The sequence below is a fragment of the Narcine bancroftii genome, chromosome 9 (assembly GCF_036971445.1).
Source record: "Narcine bancroftii isolate sNarBan1 chromosome 9, sNarBan1.hap1, whole genome shotgun sequence".
NCBI classification, from domain to species: domain Eukaryota; kingdom Metazoa; phylum Chordata; class Chondrichthyes; order Torpediniformes; family Narcinidae; genus Narcine; species Narcine bancroftii.
This window is the reverse complement of record NC_091477.1, coordinates 71,212,804-71,234,023: the sequence shown is the minus strand read 5'-3', so window position 1 is coordinate 71,234,023 and position 21,220 is coordinate 71,212,804. Positions and strand designations below refer to the sequence as shown.

The 21,220-nt window shown below is 35.3% G+C and overlaps 1 protein-coding gene across 2 annotated transcripts in view; it reads left to right on the top strand.

Annotated features, from left to right (window-relative positions):
* Window positions 1-21,220, top strand: part of LOC138742263 (AMMECR1-like protein) — a 105,889-nt gene that overhangs the window by 28,612 nt on the left and 56,057 nt on the right. Inside the window, exon 3 of one of the 2 annotated variants that reach the window (XM_069896400.1) lies at window positions 15,456-15,659. The exons of the other annotated variant lie outside the window; for it this stretch is intronic. Within the exon in view, the coding sequence (XP_069752501.1) occupies window positions 15,611-15,659 (49 nt within the window). The 5' untranslated portion in view covers window positions 15,456-15,610. The remainder of the gene's footprint in view (window positions 1-15,455; window positions 15,660-21,220) is intronic. 2 annotated transcript variants of the gene reach the window in all.

The following is a 21,220-nucleotide window of genomic DNA, read 5'->3' as shown; positions in this document are numbered from 1 at the left end:
ATGTTTTGCTTGAGCTCTCCACAAAGAGTGCTAAATTGATGGTTAATACTTGAAAATCGAGATTTTCTTCATCAAAAAAGGATAAAGCTAGCAGAAAGATGCCAAGGCAACCAAGAACAAAGACTGAAGAAGCTCCTCTTCAACCTGGAACATCGGGTGAAAGTCCGAAAGGGAACGGTGCAAAAATGGCAACAGGTAATGGCAGAACCAGGTGAAGCTGGGGAGTCGGGTCAAGAGCTGAGCATCATCCTGGAAAAAAGGAAGAATTTGAGTAACTGATTCATAAGTGTTGAAATGGTTACGAAAGATATGATGGGAAATAAGAGATTTGTTGAAGACCTGATGGAGAGAATGGGCCAAGGAGAGACTGAACTGATGAAAACACTTGAAAAGCTTGAGGCTTTGGAGAAAAAAAAGCCAAAGAATGGGAGTCAGATAAACAAAGACTGTTGGACAAAATTGACCACATGGAGAACTTTAGTTGACAGAATGATGTCTGAATTATTGGACGAAAGGAAGGAATCGAGGAAGACACTCAGTTTTTTAAAAAATTTTATTTATTTGTTCAAAAAACAAATAATATGACATATATAACAATTAACCATAAACATGAACGTTATTTTTTATATATATGTAAAAAAAGAGAAACCCCCCCCTTCAGCCAACTCCCTCAAGGAGAGCCATAAAGAAAGAAAAAATATTGAAGAAAAATTAAATAAACATATTAAGATCTAATCAATGTAAATTGAAATGTAAATATTCTGAATATAATGACCACTTATTAATTAAAAAATTATAATTATCACGCGAAACATACGTAATTTTTTTCCATTATTAAACAGTATTTAATCTCATTATGCCATCTATTAATATCAATCATATTTGTATCTTTCCAGGTACTAGCAATAAATTTTATCGCTACGGATAAAGCTAAATATACAAAAAGAAGCTGAAACTTATCTCATCCCAAGCCTTTCAAAGGTTGCAAACTACCCAATAAAAATACTGTTGGATCTAAAACTATTTTAATCTTATACAGATATTCTAAAAACGACTGAATTTTCTTCCAAAAAGATTGTAAATGTATACATGACCAAACGGCATGAAAAAAAGTTTCAACTGTATCACCACATCTAAAACACAAATCTGATTCAAGAAAACCATATTTTTTAAATTTTTCAGATGTTAAATATAACTGATGTAAAAAATTGTAGTTAAATCATTGCATAATGGGCATTTATCAATCTAGTTACACTATCATAAACAAATATCTAACCAATCATCTTCGGGAAAAAATAAAACCAGTATCCGCTTCCCATTACTTTTAGATCTATCCCAACCTTTTTTATCCATACCATCCTGTAATATTTGATACATAGATGAAATATAACCCTTCTCTGGTACCTTCATAAGAAAAGTCTCAAATTTAGTCATTTCAGGTAAAATCATATCTCTACCAAACATGCATCTTACCAAAGATTGAATTTGATAATATAGAAACAAAGAATTCTTATCAATACTAAAACCTTCCCTCATCTGATTAAAAGATAAAAATTTACCCTCTTTAAAACAATCTCCCAAATTTTTCACACCTTTAAATCTCCAATGCAATAAACTTCGATAATGTATTGAAAAAGGAATAAGTTGATTATTATACAACGGAGTCAAAGCCGATAATTTACCCCAAGAGCCTGTCATTTTACTTTTCTTTATCCATAACTTAATTAAATGTTTTAATATAGGCACATTATATTGTTGTAACAAATTTATATTCCATCTAAACAAAAATTGATATATTTCAATTTCAGAAATATTTCCCATCTCAATTTTGGCCCAACTAGGAGGTCGTATCAAATCCATCAATGAACTAATAAATTTAAGTTGGGCTGCTTCATAATAATTTTGAAAATGTGGTATACGTAATCCCCCTAACTCATATTTCCAAGTTAATTTATTCAAAGCCACTCTCGAAAATTTACCTCTCCATAAAAACTCCCTAACTATTTTATTCAAATCTCGAAAAAAAAATTAAGTAAATACGGAATAGATTGAAACAAATATTGTATACGCGGAAAGATATTCATCTTAATTGTATTTATGCTACCCATTAAATTAATAGGTAAATCTTTCCATTTGATCAAATCAGTTTTAATTTTTTTTCATTAATGGAACATAATTTAATTTATATAAAGATTGATAATTAACATTCAAAATTAAACCCAAATATTTAATTCGATCAGTCCATTTCTAATTAATAATATTCTTATAAACTGAATAATGTTCTTCACTTACCAGTAATATTTCACTTTTTTCCCAATTAACCTTATATCCAGAAAGACATCCATATTGTATTAAACACTCCTTCAAGTGCAAAAGTGACTGAGCTGGGTTTATTAAATACACCAATACATCATCAGCAAATAAATTAATTTTATATTCCTCGTCTAAAGCTTTCATACCTGTATATTTTGTCTTATCAATTGTGCTAAAGGTTCAATCACTAACGCAAACAAAGCCGGTGATAAAGGACAACCTTGACGAGTTGATCAAGATAGCTTAAAGGGTTCCAAAATCAAACCATTCGTCAACCATTCAGCTACCGGTTTACTATATAGAGCCCTAATCCAACCAATAAAAAAAGGACCAAAGTTGAATTAATCCAAAACTTTAAACAAAAAGTTCCATTCAACTCTATCAAATGCCTTTTCTGCATCTAGAGATATCACCATCGGATGATCTGAAGATTGTCGAAATCTATTCATCAAACTAATCAACCGCAAAATGTTACCTGAAGCATATCTATTCTTTATAAAACCTGTTTGATCCATATGAATCAACTTAGGTAAAAATTTAGCCAATCTATTCGCTAATATTTTATCTATTATTTTATAATATACATTTAACAACGAAATTGGTCTATATGAAGATACCTTCAAAGGATCTCTTTTTTTGGAATTACTGTAATTAAAGCACTAGAACAAGACTCAGGTAATTCATAATGTTCTCTAACTTTTTTAAAAAAAATTTTATTTTTCACACCATAAACCACATTAACCATGATACATACTTTTTCCTTTTCAAATATATACAGTGCCATTTTCTCCTCCTCCCATCCCACCCTCCCTACCTCCCCCCTCCCGTCCATTTAAAGTACAAAATCTAGGATACATTAAACCAGTCAAACAATGTTGTCATTCAATAAAAATAAACAAGAAATTCCACTGAGTCAATTCTTTTCATTTCCTTCTCCTTTCGTTAATTTAGGTAGTGAATGTCCCCGGTAGGTTTTCGCTATATACCATTGTTGTATTTTCAAATTATCTTCCGATTTCCAGGTTGACATAATACATTTTTTTGCTACGGCTAGAGCTATCTTAACAAATCTTTTTTGTGCATCCTCCAAATCAATTCCAAATTCTTTGTTTTTTATGTTACTTAGGAGGAAGATCTCTGGATTCTTTGGTATATTGTTTTCTGTAATTTTATTTAATATTTGGTTTAGATCTTCCCAAAATTTTTCTACTTTCTCACATGTCCAGATTGCATGAATTGTTGTTCCCATTTCTTTTTTACATCGAAAACATCTATCAGATACTGTTGGGTCCCATTTATTTAACTTTTGAGGTGTAATGTATAGCTTGTGTATCCAGCTGTATTGTATCATATGTAACCTCGTATTTATTGTATTTCTCATCGATCCAGAACATAACTTCTCCCATGTTTCCTTTTTTATCTTTATATTTAAATCTTGTTCCCATTTTTGTTGAGTTTTACCATTTGTTTCCTCATTCTCCTTTTCTTGCAGTTTAATATACATATTTGTTATAAATCTTTTGATTATCATTGTATCTGTAATCACATATTCAAAGTTACTTCCCTCTGGTAAACTCAGACTGCTTCCTAATTTGTCCTTCAAGTAGGATCTCAATTGGTAATATGCCAGCACTGTATCTTGAGTTATATTGTATTTATCTTTCATTTGTTCAAAGGATAATAATCTATTTCCTGAAAAACAATTTTCTATTCTTTTGATCCCTTTTTTCTCCCATTCTCTAAAGGAAAGGTTATCTATTGTAAAATGGAGTAACTTATTTTGCGTCAATATTAGTTTTGGTAATTGATAATTTGTTTTATTTCTTTCTACATGAACCTTCTTCCAAATATTGAGTAGATGATGTAATACTGGAGAACTTCTATGTTGTACCAATTTTTCATCCCATTTATATAATATGTGTTCAGGTATCCTTTCCCCTATTTTATCTAATTCTAATCTAGTCCAATCTGGCATTTCCCTTGTTTGATAAAAATCTGATAGGTATCTTAATTGTGCGGCTCTATAATAATTTTTAAAGTTTGGCACTTGTAAGCCTCCTTGTTTATACCATTCTGTTAATTTATCTAGTGCTATCCTCGGTTTCCCCCCCTTCGATAAAAATTTCCTTATTATTTTCTTTAACTCCTTGAAGAATTTCTCTGTCAGGTGTATTGGCAATGCCTGAAATAGGTATAATATCCTTGGAAAAATCTTCATTTTAATACAGTTTATCCTTCCTATTAGTGTTAGTGGTAAATCTTTCCAATGCTCTAAATCGTCCTGTATTTTTTTCATTAGTGGATAATAATTGAGTTTATATAGTTGGCCGAGATTTTTATTTATTTGTATACCTAGGTATGTTATTGCTTGCATTTGCCATCTGAATGGTGATTCCTTCTTAAATTTTGAGAAATCCGCATTATTCATATGCATTGCTTCACTTTTATTTACGTTAATCTTGTAACCCGACACTTCTCCATATTCCTTCAATTTCTTATATAATTCTTTTATTGATATTTCTGGTTCTGTTAAGTATACTATAACATCATCCGCAAATAAACTGATTTTATATTCCTTGTCTTTTATTTTTATCCCTTTTATATTATTTTCTGTTCTTATCAATTCTGCTAGTGGTTCTATAGCTAACGCGAACAATAAAGGTGATAGTGGGCATCCCTGCCGTGTTGATCTGCTTAAGTTAAATTGCTTTGATACATATCCATTTACTGTCACTTTCGCCAATGGTCCCTTATATAATATACTTCTCTGGTAAACTGAATTTTTGCAATACCTTGAATAAATAATTCCATTCTACTCTGTCAAAGACCTTCTCTGCGTCTAAAGCAACTGCTACTGTTGGCGCTTTACTCCCTTCTACTGCATGAATTAAGTTAATAAATTTACAAATATTGTCTGTTGTGCGCCTTTTTTTAATAAATCCAGTTTGGTCTAGATTTACCATTTTCGGTACATACTCTGCTAATCTGTTTGCTAATAGTTTAGCTATTATCTTATTATCTGTGTTAAGTAAAGATATTGGTCTATATGACGCTGGTGCGAGTGGATCTTTCCCTTGCTTTAGTATTACTGTAATTATTGCTGTTTTACATGAATCTGGTAAGCTTTGTGTTTCATCAATCTGGTTGATTACTTCCAGGAGGGGAGGAATTAATAAATCTTTAAATGTTTTATAGAATTCTATTGGGAATCCATCCTCTCCTGGTGTTTTATTATTTGGTAATTTTTGTATTATCTCTTGTATTTCTACTATGGTTCTGTTAATTTATTTTGTTCCTCTATTTGTCGTTTTGGTAGTTCAATTTTAGTTAGAAATTCATCTATTTTCCCTTCTTTCCCTTCGTTTTCAGTTCGGTATAATTGTTCATAGAATTCTCTAAAGTTTTCATTAATTTCTTTTGGATTATATGTAATTTGTTTGTCTTTTTTCCTTGATGCCAATACCATTTTCTTAGCTTGTTCTGTCTTAAGCTGCCATGCTAGAATTTTGTGCGTTTTTTCCCCTAGTTCATAATATTTCTGTTTTGTCTTCATTATATTCTTCTCCACCTTATATGTTTGTAGTGTTTCATATTTTATTTTTTTATCTGCCAATTCTCTTCTTTTAGTTGTATCTTCCTTCATTGCTAATTCTTTTTCTATATTTACTATTTCCCTTTCCAACTGCTCTGTTTCCTGATTATAGTCCTTCTTCATCTTGGTTACATAACTTATTATTTGCCCTCTAATGAACGCTTTCATTGCATCCCATAGTATAAACTTATCTTTCACTGATTCCGTGTTTATTTCAAAATACATTTTAATTTGTCTTTCAATTAATTCTCCAAAATCCTGCCTTTTGAGTAACATGGAGTTTAATCTCCATCTATACATTCTTGGAGGGATGTCCTCTAACTTTATTGTCAATATTAAGGGTGAATGGTCCGATAATATTCTAGCTTTATATTCTGTTTTTCTTACTCTATCTTGCATACGAGCTGATAACAAAAATAGGTCTATTCTTGAGTATGTTTTATGTCTAGCCGAGTAATATGAATATTCCTTTTCCTTTGGGTGTTGTTTCCTCCATATATCCAAAAGTTGCATTTCTTCCATCGATTTAATTATAAATTTGGTTACTTTGTTCTTTCTGTTAATTTTTTTCCCAGTTTTGTCCATATTTGAATCCAAATTCAGGTTGAAATCCCCTCCTATTAATATGTTCCCTTGGGTATCTGCTATCTTCAAAAAAATATCTTGCATAAACTTTTGATCTTCTTCGTTAGGTGAATATACATTGAGTAGATTCCAAAACTCTGAATATATCTGACATTTTATCATTACATATCTCCCTGCTGGATCTATTATTTCCTCTTCTATTTTAATTGGCACATTTTTACTAATTAATATAGCTACTCCCCTTGCTTTTGAATTATACGACACTGCTGTTACGTGTCCTACCCAATCTCTCTTTAATTTCTTATGCTCCAATTCAGTTAAATGTGTTTCTTGCACAAATGCTATATCAATTTTTTCTTTTTTCAGTAAATTTAGCAGTTTCTTCCTTTTGATTTGGTTATGTATTCCGTTAATATTTAAAGTCATATAGTTCAGCGTAGCCATTTTATACTTTGTTTATCTTTCCTTTCCGTTTCTCCATCATTACCTTTCCTTCTTATCCATTTCTGCTTTCTTGTTTTGAACACTTTATAAGACAACATTTCTAAAACATCAAGCATTTTCCCTATTCTCCTATTTAAAACTTCTTTAACCCCAATCTCCCCTCCCCCTCCTGAGTTGTCCTTTATCCCTTGTCGGACAACCACATCTCCCCTCTCCATTTGGATTTGCGAATTCACTCGCAAACGTCAGCTGATTTTGCAGTCACCGTAACTCCTCCCCACCCAGCCCCCCCCAGAAAAGATTTCAATTTTCATATGTAACAAAGGTCACTCTTTTAATTCCCTCCTTATTCCCTCTATTCCACTTCCCTCCCTTAATAATTCTTGTCTATACTCTATATATTTTCCTTTAAATACGGATACATTCATGTATGCACACTATATATATATATATATATACACACATATACCCCTTTACACACATACATATAGATCGTGGTAATTTTTACTCTTATTACATGTCTTCATCTCTCTGCTTGTTTTGTAGTTCTGCAAATTTCCTTGCTTCCTCTGGATCTGAGAATAGTCTGTTTTGTTGCCCTGGAATAATTATTTTAAGTACCGCTGGGTACCTTAACATAAATTTATATCCTTTTTTCCATAAGATTGTTTTTGCTGTATTGAACTCCTTCCTCTTCTTCAGGAGTTCAAAACTTATGTCTGGATAGAAAAAAAATTTTTGAACTTTATATTCCAGTGGCTTTTTGTCCTCTCTTACTTTCTTCATTGCTTTCTCCAATATATTTTCTCTTGTTGTATATCTTAAGAATTTTACTAAAATGGATCTTGGGTTTTGCTGCGGTTGTGGTTTCGGGGCTAAAGTTCTATGTGCCCTCTCTATTTCCATTTCTTCCTGTAATTCTGGTCTTCCCAGGACCCTGGGGATCCAATCTTTTATAAATTCTCTCATATTCTTGCCTTCTTCATCTTCCTTAAGGCCCACTATCTTTATATTATTTCTTCTATTATAGTTTTCTATCATATCTATCTTCTGAGCTAACAGCTCCTGTGCTTCTTTAGCTTTTTTATTAGATTCTTCTAATTTCTCTTTTAAGTCTTTTACTTCCATATCTACAAATGTTTCTTGTTTTTCCATATTTTCCACTCTTTTTGCCAATTCTGATAAGGCCACTTCCATTTTATTCATTCTTTCTTGTGCATTCTTAATTCTTCTTTTTATCTCATCAAATTCTTGTAATTGCCATTCTTTCACTGATTCCATATATTCTTTAAAAAAAGCTACATCCATTGTCTTGCTTTTCTCTTCTTCTTCCACTTCTTTCTGTTCTTCTTCTTCCTCTGGGTTGACCATCTGTTGTTTCCTTGTTTTCTTTTTACCCTCTTCTTTCTTGTTGTCGTTATTGTCTGTGTTCTGCAGCTGTTCCCCCCTCCCGTCAGTGTGTTATTTTTCATGCGCGGTTGCGCACTTTTTCTCGGCTCTGCGAGCCATTTTTGTAGTCCCGAGCCCGGGACTTCCACTGACCTGTGGGAGCGGGCCTCTCTCTCCGCGGCGGGCCTCTTCGGACAGGTAAGGCCTTCACCTTCTTCTTCCGACGTCTTTCCTTCTTCTTTTCTTCCTGCTGTTTTTGGTTTTTCTTTCTTCGCTGCCATTTTCTTCACACTTTTACTTTCACTTTGTTTTGGTTTTTAAGTTTGTGCCTTTGCTTTTACTCTATTTTTTTAACTTTTCTGGAGAGGGCTGGAGTTCCCCTACCGGCCACTACTCCATCACGTGACTTCCCCAATATTCTCTAACTTGACGTAATACATTCCCAAACACTGTAGATAAATCATCATAAAAAATTTTATAAAATTCAACTGAAAATCAATTTATCGTTCGGCATTTCCAGCATAGCCATTTTAATTTCCGAATCAGTAAATGGTTCTTCCATCTCCTATATATCTGCATCCTCTAATATCAGTAAATTCACCTGTGATTTTAAAAAAAGATCAATTGATCCAGTTTCTTGTTTTCCTTCAGATGTATATAAATTTTTATAAAATGAGTAAAATTCATCATTAATCTCACGAGGTTTATAAGTAATAAGGGAATTCCGTCTAACAGCTTTAATAGTCCTCGAAATCTGTTCTTTCTTTAATTGCCACGCCAGTACCTTATGTGCTTTCTCTCCCCATTCATAATACCTTTGCTCAGTCCTATTAATCACACATTCAAATTAATAAGATTGCAAAGTATTATATTCCAATTTCAACCTAGATAATTCTATTTTCTGATCTTCTGTAGCATCTTTCTGGAATTCCTTTTCTAACTCATCAATCTGTTTCTCTAATTCAAAACTCTGATTTAATCGATACTTCTTTATTTTAGAAGTATAACTAATTATTTGTCCTCTCAAATAGGCTTTCAATAGCATCCCATAATACAAACTTACTTTGAACAGAATTAGAATTTTCTTTCAAAAAATTTTTTTTTCCAAAAAATCAATAAATTCCATATTTTATAACAACATTGCATTAAACCTCCAACGATAGGCCATTTGGATTTTCTCATAAGTTGCATATGTAAAATATAACGAAGAATGATCTGAAATCACCCTACTTTCATATTTCGCTTGTTGTATTTTCCCTTGTAAATGTGCCGATACTAAAAAGAAGTCAATCCTTGAAAACGATTCATGTCCAGATGAATAAAAGGAGAAATCTTTCTCTGTCGAATTAAGACATCTCCAAATATCTACTAAATTAAGATCTTTCGTCAACGCTTGAACCTGAACTGCCATTTTGGATTTCTTAACTTTCTTCAGAGATTTATTTAATATACGTTCCAAAACACAATTAAAATCACCACCAACTAAAATATTATCATTAGCCTGGCCCAAGCATAAAAATGCATCTGAAATAAATATTTCATCATCTGGATTTGGGGCATAAATATTAAGTAAAGTCCAAAATTCACTAAAAATCTTACAATTCAATTTAAGAATACATCCTGCCTTTTCCTCCATTGATTGTAATTCAAAAGACAAAATTTTTTGGATCAAAATTGCTACACCTTTGGCCCTAGAATTAAATGAGGAAGAATATACATGCCCAACCCAGTCCCTCTTTAATTTCATACTTTCCTTCACATTCAAATGTGTTTCTTGTAAAAAAGCAACATCAATTTTCATTTTCTTAATATATGCCAAGACTCGCTTATGCTTAATCAGACTGTTTAATCCTCGAACATTAAAAGTAGCAAACCTCAACTTTGACATATCTACTATTGTTACTAAATGCCAATGATATTTTTATATGAAAACTCAAATCAACGTATATAGGCCCTCCAATAGGAAAAAAAATCACAAATTAAAAATGAACTAAAATGAAAATTAAAAAAAAAGAAAAAAAAGAAAATCCCACCCCCCCAAAAAAACAACCAAAAGGTAGTAATCCCCTAAGCAAAAATTGGGTGTGGGTCACACACCAGTGTGTAAAGACTAGTAAAGAACTTAAAGCAAATCTCTCCCTCCCCAGCCAAACAATGAATAACATCAAAATATCATAATAACAAAAAAAAGAGTAAGAAAAAAAAATTTCTTCTTTTTAACCAAGAGATTCCAATCTCGAAGATCCAATTTCAGAAGAAGTTGGACTCTTTCCATTCCCGTTTTTCCCATTTCTTCCGTTTCCAGAACAACCAGATTTTTCTTTAGGAGATAATGGTGGACTACGTCTTTGTCCTCTTATATCTGGCAATGAATCAGCAAAAATCATTGCTTCACGATAATTTTCAAAAAACCGAAATTGATAGTCTCCAACACTGCAGGGTAGCGAAAAGTAGACTTCTAACCTTTACGCCACTAACTGGATTAAATCGACATTGAATGACCTCTTGACTCAAATCAGGGTAAAAGAAAACTCTGCTATTCTGAATCAATAACGGAATTGGTCGTTGTCTCGCATTCTGCACTGCAAGTCGAAGTATTGTTTCTCTGTCCAAATTATTCAAACATCGAATTATTACCGGTCTCGCTGGTTGACCAGCTGAGGGTGTTCTTCTTAGAGCTCTATGGGCTCTTTCCAGTACCAATCCCCCAGAAAAAAATTCTTGCCCTAATACTTGAGGGATCCAGTCTTTAAAGAAACGAAGAGGATCTTGTCCTTCTATACCTTCTGGCAAACCAACAATTTTCACCTTATTGCTTCTGCTTTGATTCTCCAAGTAGTCTAATTTCCTCTCTAGCTCCTTCTCGCGTTCTCCCAATTCTATGACTGATTTTTCAACCTTCAGCACTTTTTCTGTGTTAGGAGCCACTTGTTGTTTACAGCCCAAAAAAGCAGTCTGAAATTTTTTAAATTCTTCATAAGATGCACCTACATGTATCTTAACCATATTTAATTCTGAACTTATACCAGCATTCATTTGAGCCATTTCATTCATTTGAGATGTCAAAGGCTTAATAACAACTTGAACAACATCATTTAATTGCATACACTGTAGGTCAGAAAAGCTCAGCCCTGCTCTCTCTGATGTAGTGACAGAACAAGGTAACTGCAGCTCCTGCTGCAACTCAATAGAAGGCATTTTAAAAGTTTTACTGCGGATCTGGACTCCCAGTGACGGCACTCCGACTTCCTCAGGGAGTCGCCGCTGGTCTCCCCCCGCATCTCGTTGTTTTTTTATGAAATCACGAAGAAAAGCAATTTCTTCACATTGAAGTGCTTCCTGATGCATTTCCAACAATGGAGTCTTCTTCCTGTGTGCTCCCTCTGTTGAAATCGAAAGGCTTTCCAAATCAGGGTCCACTTCTTGGGAACACTCACCTTCTTCCAGAGAATGAGTAATTCCAGTGCCATCCTTCACTTGGTGAGTAATATACATCTTTTTTTTCAACTTCCACGGGCAATCTTTGAGGTTTAGACACTGAAGAGATTAAGCCTGAGGCTGTATCAAGTCGTCTAGGCCCCAAATATTCAGCACTTCGAAAATGTAATTTCTTCTGCACTTGAGGTTTAATCTTTTTACCATTAGTGGCCATAATAATTCCTTGATACTTTAAACTAAAATTTAAAAAGTTTAAACTTGAAAACAAAGAGTTAAAAGCCAGGTACTTACAAGTCTGGCCAGAGAGGTCGAGATTACACGCCTAGACTCTACGCCATTTTGCCATGCCCCCCTCAGGAAGACACTCAGTGAACTTTTTTCAAAAATGGATCCCACGAGTGTTGGGAGAGGACAAATTTGGAGAAAAACTGCATATCATGAGAACTCATCGAACACGGCCCCAGAAGAGCCGGTAACCAGAGACCAAGACCAGTTCTGGTGAGACTTTTCAGCTACCAAGAACGGGAGATAATTCTGGGGGCAGCATATGATTAATGATTACAAACAAAATAATGGCCTGCTCAAGGTTGATCGTGAAAAAATACTATATTTTCCAAGACTTTAGCCTGACCTTGATTAAACAAAAAAGAATTTGAAGATGTGAAAAGACAACTACATGCTTAAAAACTTGGAATATGCAACGATATACTCCTTGTCTTTGAGGATTGAAGTAGCAGATGGAAACCAGTGATTTTTCAAGACCAAGAACGAGATGGAAGATTTTCTGCAAAGTTTGTATAAAAAAAAAATGGAGGTTGCTGAGGGAGGAAATTGTGAAAATATTTATAACTGAACTCAGTAAAAGTTGTATTTTTTTATTTTTTATAAACTGTCTTGTATTTATTATTTAAAAGTAAAAGGTATAGAAATGTTCACAGAGAGCTCAGTAAAAGGGGGAAAAAACTCTGGGAAAATGGTAGCAGGGTTGAGACTCCGGTCTAAGGGGGAGAATGGCGCCTGGAAAAGAGTAGCATAAAAAGATGGCACTTAAGGGAGGGGTTTTTTCGTCGAAAGACTCTGCGGGCTTTTATCCCGGGCTTTCATCCCGGGCTTTCAGGGCTCTACATATACGTCACCATTGAGGCAGGGACATTGTGTTTTTCTTAAAGGGGAAGGATCACTTTACTATTTAAAGAGTCAGATATTATTGTTAAAAATATTGTTTTAAAGAAGAATATGGATGGAACATTGAAATGTATTAGTTTTAATTTTAATAGGACGGTGAAGAGAAAACTGGTCTTGGCATACCTTAAAAAAAAAGTATAGTCTTTTTACAAGAAATGCCTTTTACCAAATTGGAACATGCAACATTAAAAAGAGGATGGGTGGGGCAAGTAATGTCTGCCTCATTTGGATCAAAAGCAAGAAATATAGCAATTTTAATTAATATACTATTAATGGATCAAGCTGGAAGATTTGTAATGGCACATTACATTATGCAGAATCATAAATGTTTATGAATATTTACACCCTAGTTTATGACGACAAAGTCTTTATGAAGGATATATTTTTAAAAACTGCAGGGGGAAAGACAAAATATATTTAATTGGAGGAGATTTCAATTTTTGTTTGGATCCAATATTAGACAAATCAGCAAGAACAATAACAAGGATGAAAGCTGCAAAAACGACATCATTTATGAAAAATTTAATTGATGTATGGAGGCAACTCAACCCCTTAGAAAGAGACTGTTGATTCTATTCAGGGGTGCATGATTCACATAAAAGGATAGACCTATTTTTTAAATCTGCTCAATTACAAAGTAGAGTGGTAACAACAGAGTATTTGGCAAGACTTTTTTTATCAGACCACTTGCCATTAACATTAACTATTATGATAATGGAAAAGCAAGAAAATATGCATAGATACTGGAGAGGAAGGATTTTTGTGAATTTATTGAGAGATAGAAATATTTTGTGAAAACAGTCTTCTTTCTACTGACAATAGTTTTCTGATGTAGGATACACTTGAAGCTTACTTGAGGGAACAAATAATTCCTTATACTAAAAATCTTGAGAGATTATGTGAGAGTTAGAAGATTTAGAGAAGGAAATAACAAAACTGGAAAAGGAATATCAGATATCAGGAACACAATGAAAATATAGAATTTTAGAGAATTAAAAAATTACAATATAAATTACGAATATGTACAATGGAAAAAAAAAATATTAAAAACTAAACAAATATTGTCAACTGGGAGAACGGGCACATAAAGTGTAATCTTGGCAGGTTAAAGCAGAGGAGTCATCCGGAATGATAAATGAAATAGAAACAGAAACTGATACTATAACATAATCAAAATAAAGAAATAATACATTTTGACAAATTCTATATAAATCAGATTTAGTAGGAGATGAAAATGAAATAAAGAATTTTTAACAAATGTTGAACCTCCAAAATTAGAAGAGAGAAAAGGATGACTTAGATGAACCTTTTGCAAAGGAAGAAATAGAGAAAGCCTTAGGTACTTTATGAGCTAATAAGTCTCTGGAGGAAGATGGTTCCCTCCTGAGTTCCATAGACAATTTAAAGATTTGTTAATACCTCTGTTGATGGATATGTTAGACCGGATAGTGGAGACCCAAACCCTCCCAAAATCTTTTTCAACTGCTATAATTACAGTGCTACCGAAGAAAGGTAGAGACCCATTAAAAACCTCATCATACAGACCAATATCACTTCTGAATGCAGACTATAAAATTATAGCAAAGCCACTAACCAACAGATTGGGTATTTACATCCAGATCAGGTAAGATTTGTTAAAGGAAGACATTCTTCAAAGAGTCCATGTAGATTATTCAATATAATACATATAGCAAAATCAAGGTTGAATCCCAACATTATTATGTCTTTAAATGCAAAAAAGGCATTTGACTGACTAGAATGGTTTTTATTTTATAAAACGTTGGAAAAATTTGGTTTAGGCAGAAAATTCATAAATTGGATAAAAAACTTTATTATAAGCCACAAGCTAAAATTATAACTAATAACCAAATGTCATCTATTTATCTCTTGAGTAGATTGAATAGACAGGGGTGTCCCCTACCACCAGCATTATTTACTCAAGCTATTGAACTTCTGTCGGAGACTATAGAAGAGATCTAGATATTAAGGGCTTCAAAGTTGGACAGGAAGAACAAAAAGCAGTTTATTCGCTGATGATGTGCTGTTATATATGTCTGACCCAGCTGAATTACTGGTAAGATTAGCATATAAAATAAGTATGGACAAAAGTGAGATCATGCCATGGCAAAATTTTGATTGAAAGATACCAAAAAAGTAGTTTATTTAAATGGAAGAAGGATGGAATTAAATACTTAGGAATAATGTCATAATTTACAGAATTTATGTAAGCTTAGTTATGCCTCCCTATTAGAAAAAATAGAAAAATATTTACAGAAATGGAAAGATCTGTCGATTACATTAATAAGAAGGGTAAATTGTAAAAAAAATGAAGGTAATGCCAAGACTTCAGTATCTCTTTCAATTGTTGCTTATTGTACTAATGAAAAATTTCTTTAAATGATTACATAATTGAATAAAATAATTCCTATGGAATAACAACATACCAAGAATTTCACTGGAAAAGTTAACATGGGAAGAATTAGACTTTTGGATTTTTGTTATTTTTCAGCACAAACAAGATTTCTATTGTCTTTCTTTGAAGAAAACGGTCCCCCTTTGAGGATTGGAATGGAACTGAATTCAATAAAAGAGGAGACAATGAAGGATTTTATAAGTGGAATTTCAAGTCCATAACCAAAAAAGGATAATCCTATATCAATACACATGGTTAGAATATGGCAAGAAATAAATGAATGTATCAGGATAAAAGCAGGTACACTGAGGCCACCATTATGTAAAAATATACTACTGCCTATGGGTAACAAAATATTGAATTAATGGTATGATAAAGGACTAAGATATATTGATGATTGTTATATGGAAGGAACTCGTGTCTCACGAACAACTGAGAAATAAGTATGGAGTAGCTAATGGGGCATTTTTCTGCTTTCTCCATTTAACATCATTCTTAAGACAAAGAAGGGGACCAAGCTTGTGAAGTTAATGAGATGGAACGAATGATTTAGTGGGGAATACACCTAAATTTATATGTAGGATGTACTTTGCTCTCCAAAATGAAAGTGCAAAGCCAGGTTTACAGAGGTCAAGAGAGAGATGGGATTCGGATTTAGGAGTCACAATAATGGAAAGATGTTGGTCTGATGGGTGTTTAGATAGCATGACGTCAATTATAAATGCAAGATACGGATTAGTGCAATATAATTTCCTACACCAATCTCACACCACAGCAGTTGCGTAAATCAAAATCAGAAATATCGGAGATGTGGAATAGATATGGGAACGTTTGTACATGCTACATGGTGGTGTGTGAAGGTGAGACCTTTCTGGCAGTATATTACTGAAATACTAACAAGGATAACGAGTGTCCTTCAGACAATCCGGAGCTTTATCTTTTGGACAATTTGTTAAAATAGCTTTAGCTGTGGCAAAAAAATGTCTTGTGAATACTTGGAAGTCCGGTTTCCCCACTACAGATAGCATGATGGAATGCAGAGATGAAAAATTGTATACATATGGAAAAAAATCACATTAATTTAAAAAAATAAATATATTTATAACAATATGGTGACCATATCTTGACTATATTGGGACCCAAATATAAAAAGGTATTATAAAAATGTGACCTCCCTTATGAAGATTTTTAAAAAAACCCAGTTGTAAGCCATGACACTGGATTTATATTGGGAAGAGGGAGGGAGGGATGAGGTTGTTGTGCTTCGTTTTGTAAGAAAAAACAAAGTTATATACATATCGAAACTTTCCATTTTCATATAATATATATGTAGTATTCATGCTACGTGAGCGTGGAGAAGAACAACACGCACACCAAAGCCTTGGAAAACGAGACTGGTTTATTGCTCTGGCCGTCATGCTTATATGGGCCGCAGACACTGGCGTCAGGGCCCTGTGTCATCGGAGCGCTGTCCTGGGATTGACCAGAGTTTCCCATCTTTCTGCTGTGTGGAGGTCACCTGGGACGATGGCCGGTGTCATCCCCAGGTCCATGCGGTTGCTGCGTTAATTGGCCATTTTGCTGGCCAGTCCGCTTCTCCGTACATGCAGGTATGTAAATTTATAGAAAAAAAAAACAAAAATAAAATATTAAAATAAAAAGAATGTTCAGACTCTTAGAAAAGGTTAAGATTTAGGGCGGCAGGTTGGCGTAACAGCGCAACACCTTTACAGCGCCAGCGATTGGGACCGGGATTTGAATCCCATGCTGTCTAAGAAGTTTGTATACTCTCCCTGCATTTGTGTGAGTTTTCCCTAGGAGCTCTGGTTTCCTCCTTCTGTTTGAAACATGCAGGGGTGGGGGGGGGGGGGGAATGGTGTAGGATAATTGTGTATAAATTAGGCAGCATGGACTTGGAGAAGCCAAGAGGGCAAATTTTCAAGATGTCAAGAAGCTTTTGATGGAGTATACATAGGAAAAATTCTGGAAAATGTATCAATATACATATTTAAAATTATTGGCAAAGTCCTGGGAGGTGGATGGTTTCACTTGCATTTCTTGAAACGCTCTGCCTGAGAGGTGATGGAAATTGATTCCATGAATAACTCTAAACTGGAATTGAAAGGTTACTTGAGGATAAAGGATTTAGAAGATCACAGGAAAAAATGGAATGCAAGGCTAAGCATGTGGCCTTTCAAAAGGCCCTTTCAAATTGTGATGTAAAATGGGGTTAACTGGGAAATTTGAGAGGGGTCAACCTGGTCAGAACCAAACTGGGTCCCAGACCTACCTCAGAGGTGGTCAGGGAACCCAGTAAAACTTACCCAAGCATCCTCCTCCAGTGATTTTAAAGGGAACACCAGTGCTTGTGTGTGTGCGTCATAGAGAAACCCCTGGATGACTCAATGTAGGACGCTGTCGTGGTGCTGTCTTGACATGCTGCTGTGATCGGAGGTGGGGGGTGGGAGGGGTGAGCCACGATGTGCAGCTGCCGTGACATACCACTCCGGTTCACAGTGACGGCGCAATGCAGGAGTGTAGGAGCAATGGTTGTCTTTCTTACCCATAATCTCCCACGCTGCTGGAACTACTCTGGCACTGGCAGATTGGCTCAAGCGGTGTGGGGGATTATAGATAAGGAAGATGACCATTGCTCCCGCATCGAGCTGTCGCCGTGAACCGGAATGGCATGTTGAGGCAGCACACCCCCAGCAATTGCAGGAATACCCCCTTCCCCATTTGCCGCAACCTTCCCCCATTTGCGGCAGCGTCAAGTCGTGAATTCCTTTCCCCACCTGCGACAGCAACACGTCGTGGCAGCACTGCCCACCCCCATTCCCCCCCCCCCCCCCCCATTCGTGGCAGCAGAAAGTTACTGAGGGGTGTGGGGAGCATTTAGAGAACTTTAAACAGAAAGGGATTCCCTCTGGGGCTGCCCGTGACTGTGTGAAGCGTCACTCACGATGTCATCACAGGGGCGGGATCCTCCTTAAATCGCCGGGTTGTCAATTTAACAGGTAGGTTAGCTGCTATTTGAAAGGCACATCCTGCCCACGTGACCCAATAATCTCACCCTGGTCCCAGGAGGGCTACTTGGGTGCCACAATTTGAAAGCACCTAAAGAAAGAAAACAGAAGCAAAGGCCTTAATTAAAGAGAAAGAATAATAGAGGATGCAAGTAAGCTAGTTTAAAAAAAAAATTGAAAAAACAGTGTACACATTTAGCAAAAATAAGCAGTTAAGGTCAATGATGGTCCTTGAGCACACAGTACTATGAATTAATAAGAAAGCATTAGAGACTCAGGACAAATGGCTGGTTTTGTTCTGAGAGGCATTCCAGGAATGGTAGAAAATCTGGGATGGTGAGTGGGTAAAAGAAATGGACGAACATTAAAACATTGCCATCACCATAAAAAAGGCATTTAAAAAAAATCTAACCTGACCAGTCCTTCGGGCCAGACAGCCTGATTCCTGGGGTCTTATAAAAAGTGGATGTATGTGAAGTGAACACAACATTTTTGATCGTGGAGTGATTCCAGCAGACTGGAAATCTGCAAAGGTAGCATCTCTGCAGAAAGAAACTTGGAAAATGCCAGAACCAATAATTAAGGAAGTACTATAAGGACACTTAGAAAATCATAGAACCATATTGACCCTGCTCACTTGTATTATGAAAGGGAAATCATATTTGACACATTTGTTAGGATTTTTTGAGGATATAACCAACAGGATGGATAAAGGGAGACCAACAGATAGAGCACAATTGAATTTCCAAGAGGCATTTAATAGGGAGCACAAAACCTTACTGCTCAAGACCAGAGCCTTGAAGTGATATATTAGTGGAAATAGAGGACTGGACGCCTAACATAAAGTGAAAAGTCCAGATAAATGGAACATTTTCAGTTTAGTGAGTTTACCCCCAGAGATCAGTATAGGGACCTCTGGATCGAAGATCAAGGGCATAGCAACCAAAGTAGCTGAATGTTTGGAAAGCAACTTCTAAGGAGGACATAGTCTGGCAAGAAATATAGATGGGTTCAGTGAGTGACAAAAATTTAGGAAAACAGGAGCTTCATATTGATGTGTTGAAATGTTAAGTTATCCACTTGGGAGAAATATAGAAGGGGAGAATATTATTTGTACGTGAATGACCACAGGGTGTTGACATCCTATCACAATAAATGGGATAGAATATGAAAGGAGAGAACTGTGTTGATGAGACTGCACTTCAGAAACTGTGCACAGTCTGGTCTCCTTGTTTGTATCCCAAGTAGTTTTGGCAACTGAGAGAAAGGGATCAACTCCTGAGGAGTGGTTTGACCTGTCTGCCATGCAATTTCAAGAAGGAGGTGATCTTTTTGAAATGTATAAATTCTAAGGGAGCAGCACGACAAAGTAGATGCACTTTCGATGATTTCCCCTCAACAGCTTAGAAATGGACATAGTTTCACAGCAAGTATCTGCCCATATAAGACTATAAGAGATGAGAGTGGAATTGGGCCATTCAGCCCATCAAGTCTGGCTGACCATTCAAATCATGGTGAATGTATTTTTCATCTCAATCCTATTTTTCTGCCATCTCCCCATAACCTTTGTCACCCTTGGTCAAACTCTACTTAAAATAATGTGGCCTCCACAGATTCACCATCCTTTCGTACATCAAATGCTCCTTGTGCATTAATCCTCTCATCCCTGGGATCATTCTCCTAAACTTCTGGACCCTCTCCAATGCCAGCACATCCTCCTTTAGATATGAGGTCTAGTCTACTGCTCACAATACTCCAAATGTGGTCTAATCAATGTCATGTAAAGTCTCAGCATTATATCCTTACTTCTGTTCCTCTCAAAATTAATACTAACATTGCATTTACCTTCTTTACCACTGATTCAACCTGCAAGTTAACCTGCACTAAGACTCCCATCCCTTTGGATTTCTGCTTTCTGAAATTTCTCCCTGTTTAGAAAATGGTCCGTGCCTTTATTCTTTCTACCAAAGTGTATGATCATCTGCCACAACCTTTCCCATTTTCTCAACCTATCCAAGTTCCCCTGCAGCCCCCTGTTTCCTCAACACTACCCTCCCTTCCAGCTAGTTTCATATAATCCACAAACTTGGCCACACAGCCATCAATTGCATCATCTGAATCATTTACACACACATTGTGAGAAGTAGTGGAGCCTACCGGCAGAAATGAGGAAGAATTTCCAAGGGTCATGAAACAGTGACCATCCTTAACTACGTTCTCTCGGGGATGAGGAGGTATCAGCGAACGGGCAGAAATGTGGAGTTGAGGCCAAGGTGTGATCAGGTAAGATCTTGCTGAAGGAATCAGCAGGCTTTGGGGACCTTCTCCTGTTCCACTTTCTTGTCATGAAGGACCTTATTCCATGTCAGAAATTTAGGATGAGTTTGAATGATCATGGAAACATGCACTGTAAATACTGTAATTACAACTCCATACACATGTGCATTTTATGGATGTTATTTGTCCCATTATAATCCATTAGAACATCTGTATAATCTAATACAAAACATAATTAATGTGAGTCAATGCAAATGTTCAATTCCACCTCAGGGCACAGCAATTTTACCAATTAAATCATTCATGCAAACAGCAATTATTACTTTATATAATCCAGAATCATGCCTGATGGTAGAGTGGAATTCCGCTGTGTAATCCTGCACAGCTCAAAGTTGCCTTTTTGTAAAGAGGTACAGTCACATGCTGAAGTACAAATCAATACAAAACTTGTAATCATAGAACTGAGTTATATGGAGCGAGTTTTACAATTACCTTTATAATCCAGTGGAAGAGCTGTAATTATCTCATCATAAAGCAGATCCAGAATTACTTATTATA